Source organism: Macaca fascicularis, chromosome 17, assembly GCF_037993035.2.
Source record: "Macaca fascicularis isolate 582-1 chromosome 17, T2T-MFA8v1.1".
Lineage (NCBI taxonomy): Eukaryota > Metazoa > Chordata > Mammalia > Primates > Cercopithecidae > Macaca > Macaca fascicularis.
Window position 1 is genome coordinate 16019552 of NC_088391.1, and position 14693 is coordinate 16034244.

The 14693-nt window shown below is 43.8% G+C and overlaps 1 protein-coding gene and 1 long non-coding RNA gene across 7 annotated transcripts in view; one reads left to right on the top strand and one right to left on the bottom strand.

Annotated features, from left to right (window-relative positions):
- The first annotated feature begins 1894 nt into the window (after positions 1-1894).
- CCNA1 (cyclin A1) lies at positions 1895-13067 on the top strand. Of its 6 annotated transcripts, none has more exons than XM_065533151.1 (9): positions 1895-2028; positions 3270-3458; positions 7818-8064; positions 8256-8380; positions 8834-9057; positions 10172-10376; positions 11323-11436; positions 12372-12505; positions 12811-13067. In XM_065533151.1, the coding sequence occupies exons 2-9, from the start codon at positions 3294-3296 to the stop codon at positions 12860-12862; spliced, it is 1266 nt and encodes a 421-aa protein (XP_065389223.1). In that variant the 5' UTR covers positions 1895-2028; positions 3270-3293; the 3' UTR covers positions 12863-13067. The 6 variants fall into 6 exon arrangements, with proteins under 6 accessions (XP_065389223.1, XP_045232983.1, XP_005585707.1 ...); XM_045377048.2 differs by lacking the exon at positions 1895-2028 and adding an exon at positions 2102-2418; XM_005585650.4 differs by lacking the exon at positions 1895-2028 and adding an exon at positions 2102-2418 and having other exon boundaries at positions 3273-3458.
- The window catches only part of LOC102128883 (uncharacterized), a 158132-nt gene continuing 151164 nt past the window's right edge, over positions 7726-14693 (bottom strand). Inside the window, exon 4 of the long non-coding RNA XR_010582560.2 lies at positions 7726-7788. This is a non-coding gene — a long non-coding RNA (uncharacterized lncRNA). The remainder of the gene's footprint in view (positions 7789-14693) is intronic.

Here is a 14693-nt window from a genome sequence, read left to right on the forward strand (position 1 = left end):
GGGTTCAGGAGATTCCCCTACCTCAGCCTCCCCAGTAGCTGGGACTACAGGCGTGCGCCACCACGCCCGGCTACTTTCTGTATTTTTAGTAGAGACAGGGTTTCACGACGTTGGCCAGGATGGTCTCTATCTCTTGACCTCGTGATTCGCCTGCCTCGGACTCCCAAAGTGATGGGATTACAGGGGTGCGCCATCGTGCCCGGCCTCAGTGTAGACATTTTTTAAAGCCAAGAAAGCCGTAAGTATTGCACAAGTTATACACGTATCTGAATTTACATGCACACATAGATATCAGTTCATCGAACTCACTCTCCTGTTTAAGATATGACCAGAGGCTTGTAACGACGATGTAGAATTCTAAGACAGCACAATAAAACAATCATAAACTATGTAACCATTTCCCTTTGCCAAGTCTAGCAAAGTGGATGGAGCAGGAAGAAAGATGTTCATGATAATCCTATTTCATATAGATTAAGGTTGGATTAGGGTGCAGCCATTCAGATAAGAGGAGGGGTATTAAATTATCCGAGGGTCTCATTTGGTTACTTTTTAAAGGCTAAAGACGGCTGAAAGTCATTGGACACCTTTGTAGCCTTGTCATCTGGTCCTGGCCAGATCTGAGTTGGGAAAAGCCAGCCTGAGAGCGACTCCAACCCTGGTTTCAGCTTCAACCCAAAAAAGCAGATCAAAACGACAGGTTCCACGAACAAACACTGCGCCAGCGCCTCTGTTTTTGGAGAAAAGAAAAAGGGCATGAGGTTTCGGTCATTTTTGTCCGAGGAAATCAGATGAAAAGGGGTGTACCAAGGACCAGGTCTCGTGAGCGCAGCCAATCTTGTCCGCTCCCAAGCGACTCGGGCTCTTGGCAGGTCTTGCCGCAGAGTCCCTGACGGAGTTAAACCACTGAGGCCTTCAGCGTCCCAGGAAATAACAACGCTGTCGGCAGGTGGCGGAGGGCTCCCGAGAAGATATCCAACAGAGGCGCCAGGCAAGAGGACAGAAATGCTTTCATTCACCTTGCGAAGCAGAGCATTTGGTCCCCGTCGGCGTCTGACTCTGTTGTGGCAATCTAGATGTTACCAGAGTTCCCGTGTTTCCTTCGGGAGGCACAGGAAATTCAAAGGCACAGGAAATCTGGGGTGCAAGAGGACTGCTGTCTCTCAAGGAATAGAAGTCTGTGACAAACGTATAGAAATGAGTTTCATGTTGAACAAGATCCGTTTCTGTGTTCCTCCCTCATCCAGCCTTGATTCTCCAGATGCTTCCCAACTTCTTATTAATATTTGAGTCAACTGCACGGCTTTCAACCCGAGATTTTGTTAGAATACTTCTATTTTCCCCTTAAAGCAATGCCCACACTCAGTTTGCTTGGTAAAAATGTTAATAACGCACACTTTAAAAAAGGCGATAACCGTTGCTTGCATAAAGTGGCTATTTGACTACACTTTGGGTCTGATTTAGAGATTTAGGGGTGGATGTTTAAACAAAAAAGCAAAAGTAGTAACAGACTACAGCATTGGTAATGTGTGTGTGCATATATACATTAAAAAAAAAAAAAAAAAAGTTCGATTCTTTCACCTGGCTTGTCCAGTCACCTATGCAGGCGTCTGAGCCCCCGGGTTTCCAGGAGCTCCCCCGTATAAGGACCCCAGGGACTCCTCTCCCCACGCGGCCAGGCCGCCCGCCCAGCCCCCAGCCCGGAGCGCTGCCACCGACCCCCTCAGAGTCCCAAGCCCCAGCTGTGTTGCCCGCGTTCCTTCCTCTTCCTGGGCCACAATCTTGGCTTTCCCGGGCCGGCTTCACGCAGTTGCGCAGGAGCCCGCGGGGGAAGACTTCTCGTGGGGACCTCGAGCACCACGTGCGACCCTAAATCCCCACATCTCTGCCGCCTCGCAGGCCACATGCACCGGGAGCCGTGCAGGACAGGTGCCGCCCGCAAGAACCCCCAGCGATGGAGACGCCACACTGCCGCGACTGCACGTGGGGCCACCCCGCCGCGTCCCGGCCGCCGCCCGGCAGGAAGCGTAGGTGTGTGAGCCGACCCAGAGCGAGCCGCGCCCTCGGGCCAGCGTGGGCAGGGCGCCGCAGCCTGCGCAGCCCCGAGGGCCCCGCGTCGCTCTCCCGAGCCAGGGTTCTCAGGAGCGGGCCGCGCAGGAGACGTTACAGGGGGTTGTTAGCGGCTGTTGGGAGAACGGGTCACAGAAACAGTCCCTTCCAAAGCCGGGACCACCGTGGGGTGGGCGAGTCCGCCCTCCCAGGCCGGGGGCGCGGACCAGAGGGTACGTGTGCAGACTGCGGCGGCCGGCCCCACCTGGCCCGGGCGGAGACGCACAGCTGGAGCTGGAGGGCCGTCGCCCGTTAGTCCCGCAGGGGCCTGAACGCCCAGGGGTCGCGGCTTGTCCACCCGGAGCGAGTCAGGTGAGCAGGTCGCCATGGCGATGCGGCCGGGGGGAGCGCACGCCAGCCGCGGTCGGCATGGAAACGCTCCCTCCGGGAGCGGTCCGGGAGCGCCGCTGATTGGCCGATTCAACAGACGCGGGTGGGCCGCTGAGCCGCAGCGCTGAGCCGGGTCGCCTCCCAGGCTGGAATCCCTCATCACTTGGTACCTCCCTCCCCGCCCTGCCCTGCCCCGCCCCGCCCTTCCAAGTCCGGCCCCGCCCGGCCCCGCCCTGCCCCGCCCGGCCCTGCTCCGCCCTGCCCGCCACCTCTTAACCCGATCCTCCAGTGCACTTGGCAGTTGTTCCAGATACATAGAAAGATATCGCCGGGAAGAGCTGGGCCCGATTTGGGGTCCAGGCAGGTTTTGAGGCCTCCTATCTGGTGGGAGGAGGCCGCAGTGCACCACCCTGCTCGTCACTTGGGATGGAGACCCGCTTTCCCGCAGTCATGTACCCTGGATCTTTTATTGGGGGCTGGGGAGATGAGTATCTCTGCTGGGAAAGACAGGGGCTCCCAGATTTCAACTTCCAGGTAACGTGGGTTTAGTATCCCGACTTGAAGGCTTGTCAGAATGTTTCTCTCCTTCCAGCCCAACAGGAGGTCTTGGGATAAAAAAAACCCTCAGAGATTGGAATGACTGTTTTGATTCAGAGCAACTTTGATCGTTTGTGCGGTGGCTCATGCCCTTTCAGCACTAACAATTGCTGGGAAGATCAGCAATTGGTGTTAGTCCCTTTGCTTGGTGCTCTCCCTCCTAGAGGTTCTCTTGTGTCCTTGGAGCCCCGGGTGGACGGGGTTGAGTAACCAGCTTGTCTCTCTTTCCCTGGTAGCAGCAGCGCGTGGAGTCTGAGGCAATGCACTGCAGCAACCCCAAGAATGGAGTTGTGCTGGCTACAGTGGCCCGAGGTCCCGATGCTTGTCAGATACTCACCAGAGCCCCGCTGGGCCAGGATCCCCCGCAGAGGACAGTGCTAGGGCTGCTAACTGAAAATGGACAGTACAGGAGGACCTGTGGCCAGGTAATGACTCAGACGCACTGGGAATGATGCTTGTGGAGAACGGCCCTCCTCTTTGGTGCCAGGTGCTTTTCTCTTGCTTTTGTACCTACAGCTCCCCCTGAGTATTACAACCCTGGAATCTGGACTACAGGGAAATTGATCTTTCCTTTCCTTTCCTTTCCTTTCCTTTCCTTTCCTTTCCTTTCCTTCTCCTTTTCTTCTCCTTTTCTTCTCCTTTTCTTCTCCTTTCCTTTCTCCTTTCCTTTCTGAGAGAGAGTTTCGCTCTTGTCGCCAGGCTGGAGTGCAGTGGCGCTGTCTCGGCTCACTGCAACCTCTGCCTCCCGGGTACAAGTGATTCTCCTGCCTCAGCCTCCTGAGTAGCTGGGATTACAGGCGCCCACCACCATGCTCGGCTAATTTTTGTATTTTTAGTAGAGATGGGATTTCACCATGTTGGCCAAGCTGGTCACTAACTCCTGACTTCAGGTGATCTGCCCACCTCGGCCTCCCAAAGTGTTGGGATTATAGGCGTGAGCCACGGTGGCAGGCCAGTTGATTTCTTAAGATCACCTTGAGGGGTTCGGTTTTCAGCTAGAAATAGTGATTAGTTTTCTTTGTTATTTTTTCCACTACCAAGGAAATAGGTCTAGGAACTGTTTGGATTATGTATATTAAAGTAATTTAAGGGCTGGGCTAAAAGGAAATGTGAATGCTTCCAAATAAACTGTGGAAGTGGGGTTCCTCCAGGTCAGAGCAGTGTTCACACTGATGCAGGCTGTGCCTAAGGGAAACCTGGATAATCTTGGCTGTGTTCATTGGGGATAGTGTTAAAATCAGGATTAGATTAGGCTAGACTCGATTACTCCAAAAAGCGTGCTTTGAAAGCAGACCTCTTCCCAGTACTGACTAAGCAGCTATGCTAACAGGTAATGGTCCCTCAGGTATTAGTTGTGTGAACTTAACTGATCATAGATACCTTAACAGATGAAAACTATACCTTCCCTATTTCGTAGGTGAAAAAATCTGAAAGGTTTAATTAAGCCTCTGCCAAAAGAAAGATATGGTAGAAACTAGATTAGAAGCCCCTCATCTACTGACTCTTCACGTGATCTGTTCAAAACTTTGGAGAAAATTGAGTGGAAGTGGTTTTAACAAATTTTAATTTGCTTAGCGATGTTTGCTTTTTAAAACTTAAAGCCTGAGACTTGGTTCTTATGAATTGTCAGTTGTGCTTATGTTGAGTGGTCGCATTTTAAATTCCCAGTTGCTAATCTCTTATGTTACCTGGTGCCACTTCTGCATTTCACTGTACCTATCCTCTACAACCTGCTTAGAAATCTATTTTGTACCTTCGTTTCTCTGTTTAATCCTCAGTAACCTCCTCCTTCATGCTCACTCTCAGCTGATGACTTTGTATCTTATTTTCCTAAAAATATAGAAGCATCCAGAAGAGAATCTGCACATGTTCCTGTGTGCCATATAATCTGCCATCCACAACCTGTTATGTGTCTGCTATGTCCCTGCTGTCATGCGAGGTCGCCCCCCAACCCCATGTGTACAATATACTCGTGTCTTCTTGTTTCTTCAAGGATGTCACTCTAGCCACTTTTCTTTCTCTCATATCTCATTGGTTTTTTTCTTTTCTACTGGGCCCAACCTGTAAGCATACAAATATATTGCCATTTTTCCATCTTAAAAACCTGTCAACTAAACGCTCCCGCTGAGTGTTACCACCCTGGAATCTGGACCACAGGGAAGAAGTTGATTTCGTAAGATCACCTTGACCCGTCCCTTTTTCAGCTAGAAATGGTGACGAATTTTCTTTGTTAGTTTTCCAATATCAAGGAAATTGGTCTAGGAACTGTTTGCATCATGTCGATTAAAGTAATTTAAGTGCTTAAAGTAATTTAAGTAATGGGACAGAAGCTGTCCCATTTAAAGCCACCTATCTTGAGAGTTTGTCATATCTCGACATATACAATGTTGCCTTTCCCACTAACATGTAAGCTCCGTCCAGGTGTTGATACAGGTTGTGATGTTCACTGTTGTGTGTCCACTACTTTGAACAGTGCCTGGGCCTGACCAGGATGGCACACAGTGTTTGTTGGATGAATGCTCTCTGTCTCTAGTTCTTTTTCTGCTCTATTTTGACTCAATTAATAGTCTTTTCCTTCCTCGGCTGATCAGCATTATTTGACATGGTTGATCATTCTTTTTTCCTTGAAATAATTTCTTCTCATTCAGCTTGTAGAACATCACTCTCCAAGTTTTCTATCTAGCTCATTGGCCACTCTTTGATATTCTAATTGTTACTTATATATCCAGTCTCTACAAGTTAGAATGCCCTATGGCCTAGTCTTTGATCTAAATCTTGTACTCAGGCCCTTAGTAGCCTCTTAGTCTCCTAGCATTAAACACTCCCTATTCGGTGGACTGATATTTCTATCGCTGACCTGGGCCTCTGAGCTTTATTGCAGGCTCACGTATTCAGGAGTCTACTTGGCATCTCCACTTAGATCATATAGTAAGCAACTTCATGCTCGTGTAAAACGAAACACCCATCGTTTTCCCTACTCCCAGACTGCTCTTCCCAAGTCTTCCTTATCTCAGTAAATGGAGTATCCATCCTTCCTGTTATTTAGCCTCCAAACATTTGTCTTCCTCGATTCCTATTTTTCTATCACCCCACATCTAATCTAATGAGAAAATATTATTAGCTCTACTTTTTAAATGTCTAGAACCATTTTACTCTTCACGGTTTATAATTACTTCCCTGGTTCAAATCCCTACTGTGTCTCACTTAGAATTTTCAAGTTTTGTAATTGATTGACTTACTTACTCTCCACACCTATGCACAGCCAGAATAATCCTTTTAAGACATAAAAAGATTATACCACTCATTTGTCCCAAATTCCAGTGGCTCCTGTCCCTGAATAAAAGCCAATTCTTAGATCAGCTTTGGCAAGCCAACAAAAACAAAATAATAGTAATGAAAACTAATCCTTAATTGGCCTATGGTAAGTCCTTCATGATTGGCCTCTTTTCTTTCTATCTTCATGCCCTATATAACTGTCTCACTCTGCTCTGTTTGCTCTTACTGTGTCTTTTCTAGTTTGTTTCCTTCCTCTCCCACAGACTAGAATATAAACTCCGTCAGGTAGTTCTTTTTAAACATTTTGTTCACTGCTAAATTCCGGGCATGAGAAAAACTTCTAGCACATAGTAGATACTCAGTAAATATTTGTTTATTAAGTGTATGTCCCAGCCTATGGACACAGTATCTATGTAGCAAGAGTCAAACTTGGCAGTAACTTGGAGTCCTGGTTGTAGCAAGAGTCAAACTCAGCAGTAACTTGGTTATCTGGTTACAGTAACTTATGATTGTGACTCTTTGTTGTCTTTGTGATTCCCCCCCCCCATTACTACCATAAGTGTTCATTTTCCTACTAGACATAAATCATATATTTAACTTGGTAAATAAAAGGGAAAGTTATGGAACCATCTACTAACTTAGAAGTCGCCTTCAACAGTACACATCAAGATACAACAGTACACATCAAGATACATTATAAACAAAATGGTAAAGTGGTAGACAGAGCTGGCATTTGTATAAATATAGCTCAGGTTCGTAGAGCTTGCCCACCTGCCCTGATTCAGCTAACATTCACACCATCTCGCATGGCTCACCTTAATATGCAACAGTGTTTGATGCATTATGCTTGTTCACTGTGGTGGCACCACAGTTGTTCCCATTGTTCATGATAAGAATAGAGGAAAAGGAGAAGTGACTGAGAAAATTCCCCAAGAGTAAATGCATTATGACATACGTAAAGGTTCTGTGGCTTGTAAGAGAATTTAGCAGCATTTGGAAGTTTGGAAACTTCCAAAATCATCATGTTTCTTAATAACTGGGTATGAAATGGAAGCATTATAGGGGCCTTCTGGCTAAAAAGTTATTTATTTAAGGAGGAGGGGAATTGTAGGAACTCAGTCACTGCATCAAGAGCTATGCAGACTACTTATAAAATCTCATGATGCTATAAATATAAAAGCCAATTTACAGTTTTGCCTTTATATGTGGTACCTATTTCATTTTGTAAGAGAGCTATAGGTTTTCTTTTTTCTACAATCTTGAGTTTCCTTTGATAGCTATGTGATTAAATTTTAAGAAGCTCTTTCTCCAAATATCAAATGTAGACAAAGATAAGGGGGCAAAAATTACACTTTTGAAGATTTATTCTTGGAATTAAATTGCCGACATAGATTTTCCAGTTTAGAATTTATCTTACCTTCCCAGGCTGTTGGTTTGAGTCACGGAGGTTCACATCGCCTCTGTGGTCTTTGACGTGGCCTGTAACAAAAGATTTAAACGTTTTTTAGGGGATCACAAGAATCAGGTGTTATTCTGGATCAGAAAATGCCTTCCCTCCAGCTGGAAAGAAAGCGCTCCCTGACTGTGGGGTCCAAGAGCCCCCCAAGCAAGGGTTCGACATCTACATGGATGAACTAGAGCAGGGGGACGGAGACAGCTGTTCGGGCAGAGAGGGGATGGCGTTTGAGGATGTGTATGAAGTAGACACCAGCACACTCAAGTCAGACCTGCACTTCCTGCTGGATTTCAACACAGGTAACTGACTTGCCGATGGCTGATGGCTGATGGTACCCTGTATTTATAACTGCCTGCAGCATTCAATAGCTAGTACCCAGCAGGAGAAAAACAGCAAGTGATAACTATATTCACAACTGCCTGTGGAGGGTTAGTGGATTGGACAAATGTTTAAATTAAATGAGTTATCTGACAATGTTGAACTCTTGCAGTTTCTCCTATGCTGGTAGATTCATCTCTGCTCTCCCAGTCTGAAGAGATATCCAGTCTTGGCACAGATGTGACAAATGTGACTGAATATGCTGAAGAAATTTATCAGTACCTTAGAGAAGCTGAAGTAAGTTTTCCCACCTTCTACTTCAACCTTCAGGACCCAAATTCTTATTATTAAGATAAATTATAAACTCTTGGTTCATAACCACTAGTGAATGGCACTCTTATGCCAGCTAAACATAAGAATATCTATGAAAAATAATAATTGTGATGGCAAGTAGCAATTGCTTGGACTATTTCTACATGATTCAAAGGGTTTATATGTTAAATATTTTACTCTTAGGAATAATTCATATTGCCATTCTCCCCTGCCCCCCGCAACCGCATGTTATTTGCTAAACAATTACTTTACAGAACCAGAAATTTACACTTTCTTCCTTGTTATGATAAAGATTTATTTGGCTCTGATCAGGATCTTTCCAACCTTTGCTTGTGAGATTTTTAAATAGTAACTGTACTGTGGAATGATCTTTCTGAGATTGCACCTACTTAAATATCAAAACCTTTTCCTCACCAGATAAGGCACAGACCCAAAGCACACTACATGAAGAAGCAGCCGGACATCACAGAAGGCATGCGCATGATTCTGGTGGACTGGCTGGTGGAGGTTGGGGAAGAATATAAGCTTCGAGCGGAGACCCTGTATCTGGCTGTCAACTTCCTGGACAGGTTCCTTTCATGTATGTCTGTTCTGAGAGGGAAATTGCAGCTCGTGGGAACAGCAGCTATTCTTTTGGCTTCGTAAGTATTCTTTCAGCTTTCATAATACGAAACTATCACTTGTCAAAACACTGAATTTTTGTCCTCCATTTCTTATTGAAGAAATGCAGTGCTTGGTAATTAAAACTATTCATGTGTCCTTTGATAAAAGATCATCCTCTTCACAGGATTGACTGAGAAACTGAATCTTACCACATGTTTACTCTTCAATCACCTGGTTGTGATTTATAGCAACAAGTTCAATGTCATGACTAAGGCAGCCATCAGCTCAAATTCAGGATCTAATTTAACTATTCTGCAGTGTAGCCTTTTGGCTATTTCCTATCTATTAAGTTCTATTTAAAGACAGTGTGGTTACAAAAAGCTATCTTCATGATCTAGCAAATGGCCGATAACAACAGGTTTATTTGGTTACAGTGAATAAACTACTTCAACGGGTTCCTGTTACTATCAGTCATTCGTGACAGCACCTAATTGTGTGGGCTGAGTTGTGGCTGAGCTACCTTTAAGTGACCTGTCGCTGAGTGGTAGTTTCTTTTCTGTTCTTTTGGTCTCAAACATTCTATTGCTAATGCATAAAAACTGCCAAAATTCCCCTAAAGAAAGGGGAAACGAAGGCAGAAGGAAAGAATTGATCATAGTGAAATTATATCATTATGTCTCTTGGCTATAAGCATCATTTGCTAATTCAGTGGAGAAAGTCGAACAGCATCTTTTTAAAAACTAGAGGCCTATGGAGTTTGTTTCTATCATTGTGTTAATCCTAAGACTTTTTTCTATGAAATGATTTGAGGTCTGTAGAATGTGTAGGAATTTACCTGTAGTGTCTGTCATTCAGAATCTTTCAGCGTATCACAGGCCCAAAGCTAAAATTCTCAGTTGGAAATTATTTGTTACTACTCCTAGCAGTAAATATAACATATCCTTGTAATAATCATGCTCTTGGTCCAGAAACAAGCTCTATATTTTAATAGCTATAATATTTTCATAGCCTGGAGTCATTTAGTGGTGTTTAAGTGGATATGTGACTGCAAAGTAAGTCTGCAAGGGCCATGTGAAGAGGCATGGCTTATGGTAGCACAGGAGGAGAGCTATAGGTTCCAAGTTTTACTTCTAAAAACTCTTCCTTTCCCAGGAAATATGAAGAGATATATCCTCCTGAAGTAGACGAGTTTGTCTATATCACTGATGATACATACACAAAACGACAACTGTTAAAAATGGAACACTTGCTTCTGAAAGTTCTAGCTTTTGATCTGACAGTGCCAACCACCAACCAATTTCTCCTTCAGTACCTGAGGCGACAAGGAGTGTGCGTCAGGACTGAGAACCTGGCTAAGGTGTGTATGCCGTGTGATTTCCAGGAACTTCCGATGCCAAGGATTGTAAAAATCAACTTTTCCCAATTATCCTTCAGTTCTTTCCTTTTCGGTTTTCTTCCCACAGGCCCAGAAAAACTGTTCCAGTGCTGAAAGAGAGCTAATTTTAAGAACCCAGCTTTTGGTTATAAGGCATTACTATTGACTATGTTTGGCAGGCACGGGTTGTCTAATCACCCAACTATTCAAAAATTTAAGCTTGGAAACTGTTCCCTTATTGGATACAGATCACATACAAGCAAAACCTCCTAGGTTTATAGAATGGGAACAAAGTAAATCTAGTTTAATATGGTTCTAGTCTCATCCTAATATGTTATTAAGTAATGAGCATTATTTGGTTGTTTGGAGTTATAGAATTTTAGTTGAAGGCATTGAAGTATTGGTTTGGTCAATTGGGTTTCCAGCGACCATAATCTAGGATATCTGGTATTTATGTGCTGTGCATTGAGTAGCAAAGATGTCCACATGTTTTACTATGTTTCTTCTAATATGAGATGCTCCCACTGGTGCTGTCCTAGTCTCTGAACTGCATGCATTTGCCTGATAGATTAATAGCTTTAATGTTTTTGTCTTTTGGCTAAAATCTCTGTTCCAATTCCAGCTGCCAGAGCAGTGCTACTTTATCTCAACATAAACATAAACGACTAGCATTAGAAAAGTAACCTATCACCTATCCTTTGGGAGTAGGCCAAATACTTTTGTAATGACATTTTACCAAAACATAAATGTTACTGTTGTTATAGACAGGCATACCAATTACTAACCCAGTAAACCATCTTGAACATCTATTTCTGTAGATGCCGACTGAACAAAGATAAGACACCATTTATTTCCTTGCCATTTCCAGGCTTACTTGTGACCTTAGTCACATTTCTAATTCCAATGCGTTTTCTTCTCTTGTGCTTAGTATGTAGCAGAGCTGAGTCTACTTGAAGCAGACCCATTCTTGAAATATCTTCCTTCATTGATAGCTGCAGCAGCTTTTTGCCTGGCAAACTACACTGTGAACAAGCACTTTTGGGTAAGATCTAACTTCTTTCTAGATGAAATTCAAGGTCTATCTAGAATGGGCTTGCCTCTTATGAGGGCACGTTAGTTCATTAAGGATCTAGTCATCTTGACAGCAGACCACATGCTGCTGAGTCTTCCACGTCAGTCTTCACGGCTTTGACTCAATGACTTCACTCTATGAGGAGTGAGATTGCAGGAAGTCAAGGAGATAGTATCACATGCTCCTTCAACAGAAGCAGGCCTGGAAACCTTAGTGCCCACTGTTATTCAGGGAGGGCCCTTGAGGTACATTGACTGCTTCAAGCAAAAGTTTTTGACTTTTACCCTCTATATTAAAAAACAAACAAACAAACCTGGGTCCAATTAGGATGACCAGAAGATTGCACTTCAGGCTTTCAAGACAACAGAGTAGTAAAGTGTTGCCTCTTGCCCAAGAAGGTGACAACATCAGAAATGGACCCCTAGGTTTGGTTCTGAAGGCTCACTGTTGTACTAAAAGAAGCGGGGTGTCTACCTTCATTTTCATGAATGCTTATGTTTTTTTCTGCTGCATTTTCTTTTTTAAAAAATTTTCTTTTACCTTTTTAAAGCAGTTCTTATTCCAGCACTGCAGTGTTTTGACTAAAAATTGTTCATATTGTATACAAATAGAATGGTCAGGCAAGCAGGGCTCTATAAGGACCAGTAAACATTTCACTCATGAGGGAACAAGGAAAGTGATCCAGTCCCAAGTTGAGCATTATAAATTTATAATATGAGAAAATTTAGAGTCCTGGCTGTACTTTCTGATATTTTCCATCTAACGTCTCTGAAGGGGGTTCTGGTTTCTTTTAAGATGAAAGTGAATATTTACTAAGGGATTAATTCCCTTTATTTCAAATTGGCTATTTTCAGATTTCGAATACAAAGTTATATGAAGCAATTTTTTTCTTTTGTCTTGATTAGCCGGAAACCCTTGCTGCATTTACAGGGTATTCATTAAGTGAAATTGTGCCTTGCCTGAGTGAGCTTCATAAAGTGTACCTTGATATACCCCATCGACCTCAGCAGGCAATTAGGGAGAAGTACAAGGCTTCAAAGTAAGTCACTGACATTTTCATATCTTAGCTCTCTATTTAAAGCTTAATGGGTTATAGTAATGGTTACTAGATTAAAAATAGATTAAATTGTATATCTGGTGCCAGGTTGGAAAAGTAAGGTTACGTGTACAAATTTACAAATAAATTTGAAGAGATCTAGATTTATAATTTGTCAGCTTTTAATACTTGTAGTCAGCCAGCTTCCTTCCATTCTGTTAAAATTACTGGAAAGTTTTCTGTGGCCTGAGATTTTATTAAACTGAAGTCCTTGGCTTGTGCTGACCTTGTTTTTGGTCTTGTTTCAGGTACCTGCGTGTGTCCCTCATGGAGCCACCTTCAGTTCTTCTTCTACAGTAAGGTTCTGAATGGAAGCACTTCCAGAACTTCACCTCCACATCAGAAGTGCCATTAATTGTCAGAGGCTTCTGCAGTTTGGATCAACTAATGTTGTTTACAATATAGATGACATTTGAAAAATGTAAATGAATTTAGGTTCCCTTAGACTTGAATAGATTGTAATATAGTCCAACATTTTTTAAACAATAAACTGCTTGTCTTATGACCATGTGTTAGACTTATTTACTAATTGTCATGGCTGACATATTCGTCTGGAATGTTTGTTGAGAGTATTAAAAGTGTTATCTCTATTTCAAGCATCTTCAAAACTGGTTTTGTAAACGTGGCATGCTATTAGGATTAAGTGTTCCAAGGCATCCAGGGATATTCATGGTTGATAAATGGCCACTCTGAGGCTTTTTTCCTTCCTGTCTGTTTATTTCCCAGGTAGCTCTCCATAGATTAGTAAAGGAAGGAAGGGACAGCCTAGACAGATAGGTGAAGGGATTTGAATAAGCACTGCCTGCTGTAGCTTCACTCCACCATCCTAGTCAGTAAGACACGGGTTGAGGCCCAGATATAGTCACATACCTCTTAGGGGTCACTGACATTTAATTCTAATCCAAGGATACCATGCTTATTTGTACAGGGCTGCTATTATGTCTATGATCAGGTTTGATTTAGGCACCCATTAAGCGTATATTTCTGTCTTAGAAGATGCTTTGGGAGGTAGAAAAAGCAAATTTCACCTTCAGAAGGAACATCAGAATAATGAACCCAACCCACCAACTGTGTCTGTTGGGAGACCTCTACCCTAAGCTTTGGTATGGCTTGAATTATTCCTGATCTTTCATGATCTACGGTTCACTAATCTATGTATGGTTTCTCTTTCCTCTCCTCTCCTCTCCTCTCCTCTCCTCTCGTCTCCTCTCCTCTCTTCACTTTTCAAATGGCGTTTCAGTCTTGTCACCCTGGCTGGAGTGCAGCAGCACGATCTTGGCTCCCTGTAACCTGCACCTCCCAGGTTCAAGCGATTCTCCTGCCTCAGCTTCCCGAGTAGCTGAGATTACAAGTGTTCACCACCACACTCGGCTACTTTTTTGTATTTTTAGTAGAGACAGTTTCACCGTGTTGTTCAGGCTGGTCTTGAACTCCTGACCTCAACTGTTCCACCTGTCTCAGCCTCCCAAAGTGCTGAGATTACAGGTGTGAGCTACCACGCCTGACACACCTGGCTAATTTTTTGTATTTTTTATTTTGTAGAGGGTTCCCCCCCGCCCTGTATTGTCCAAGCAGGTCTTGAACTCCTGGGCTTGAACCCTTGGGCTCAAGTGATCCATCCACCCACCTTGACCTCTCAAAGTGCTGGAATTACAGGCGTGAGCCAATGCGTCTGCCCAGCACTTATGTAGGCTACAAGATGGATAAAATGGAAAACAAAATAATTGTTTTGAATTTCTTTTAAAGATTGGAAGGAAAAATGAGTAGATTTGGCCTCGAAGGTGGGTGGTGCTTATTGGAGATTAAATGTGAATTTTGCATTGTGCTCTTGTTATCACCAAAATTAGTAGCCCTGGACCAGTAGTTATTGAGCCCTCTGGGCTATGTGTGCCTCTGCAGAGGGGCCTCTGGAGAGGGGATTCCATGGGGCGGTCCCGAAGACTTGATTTGCTTTTTCTGCCTCCAAAACCTCTCAAGAGGATAAGAAATCCATATCTTCTAGATTCCTTTACATAGAAGAGATTACACTCAGGCAGGTTTTGGTGAAATGGGTATAGATGAAATTCACTGCAGCTTTTGTTTCTTTCAAGCTCTAATGAAATTATAAACATAAAAACATAGCCATATTTTA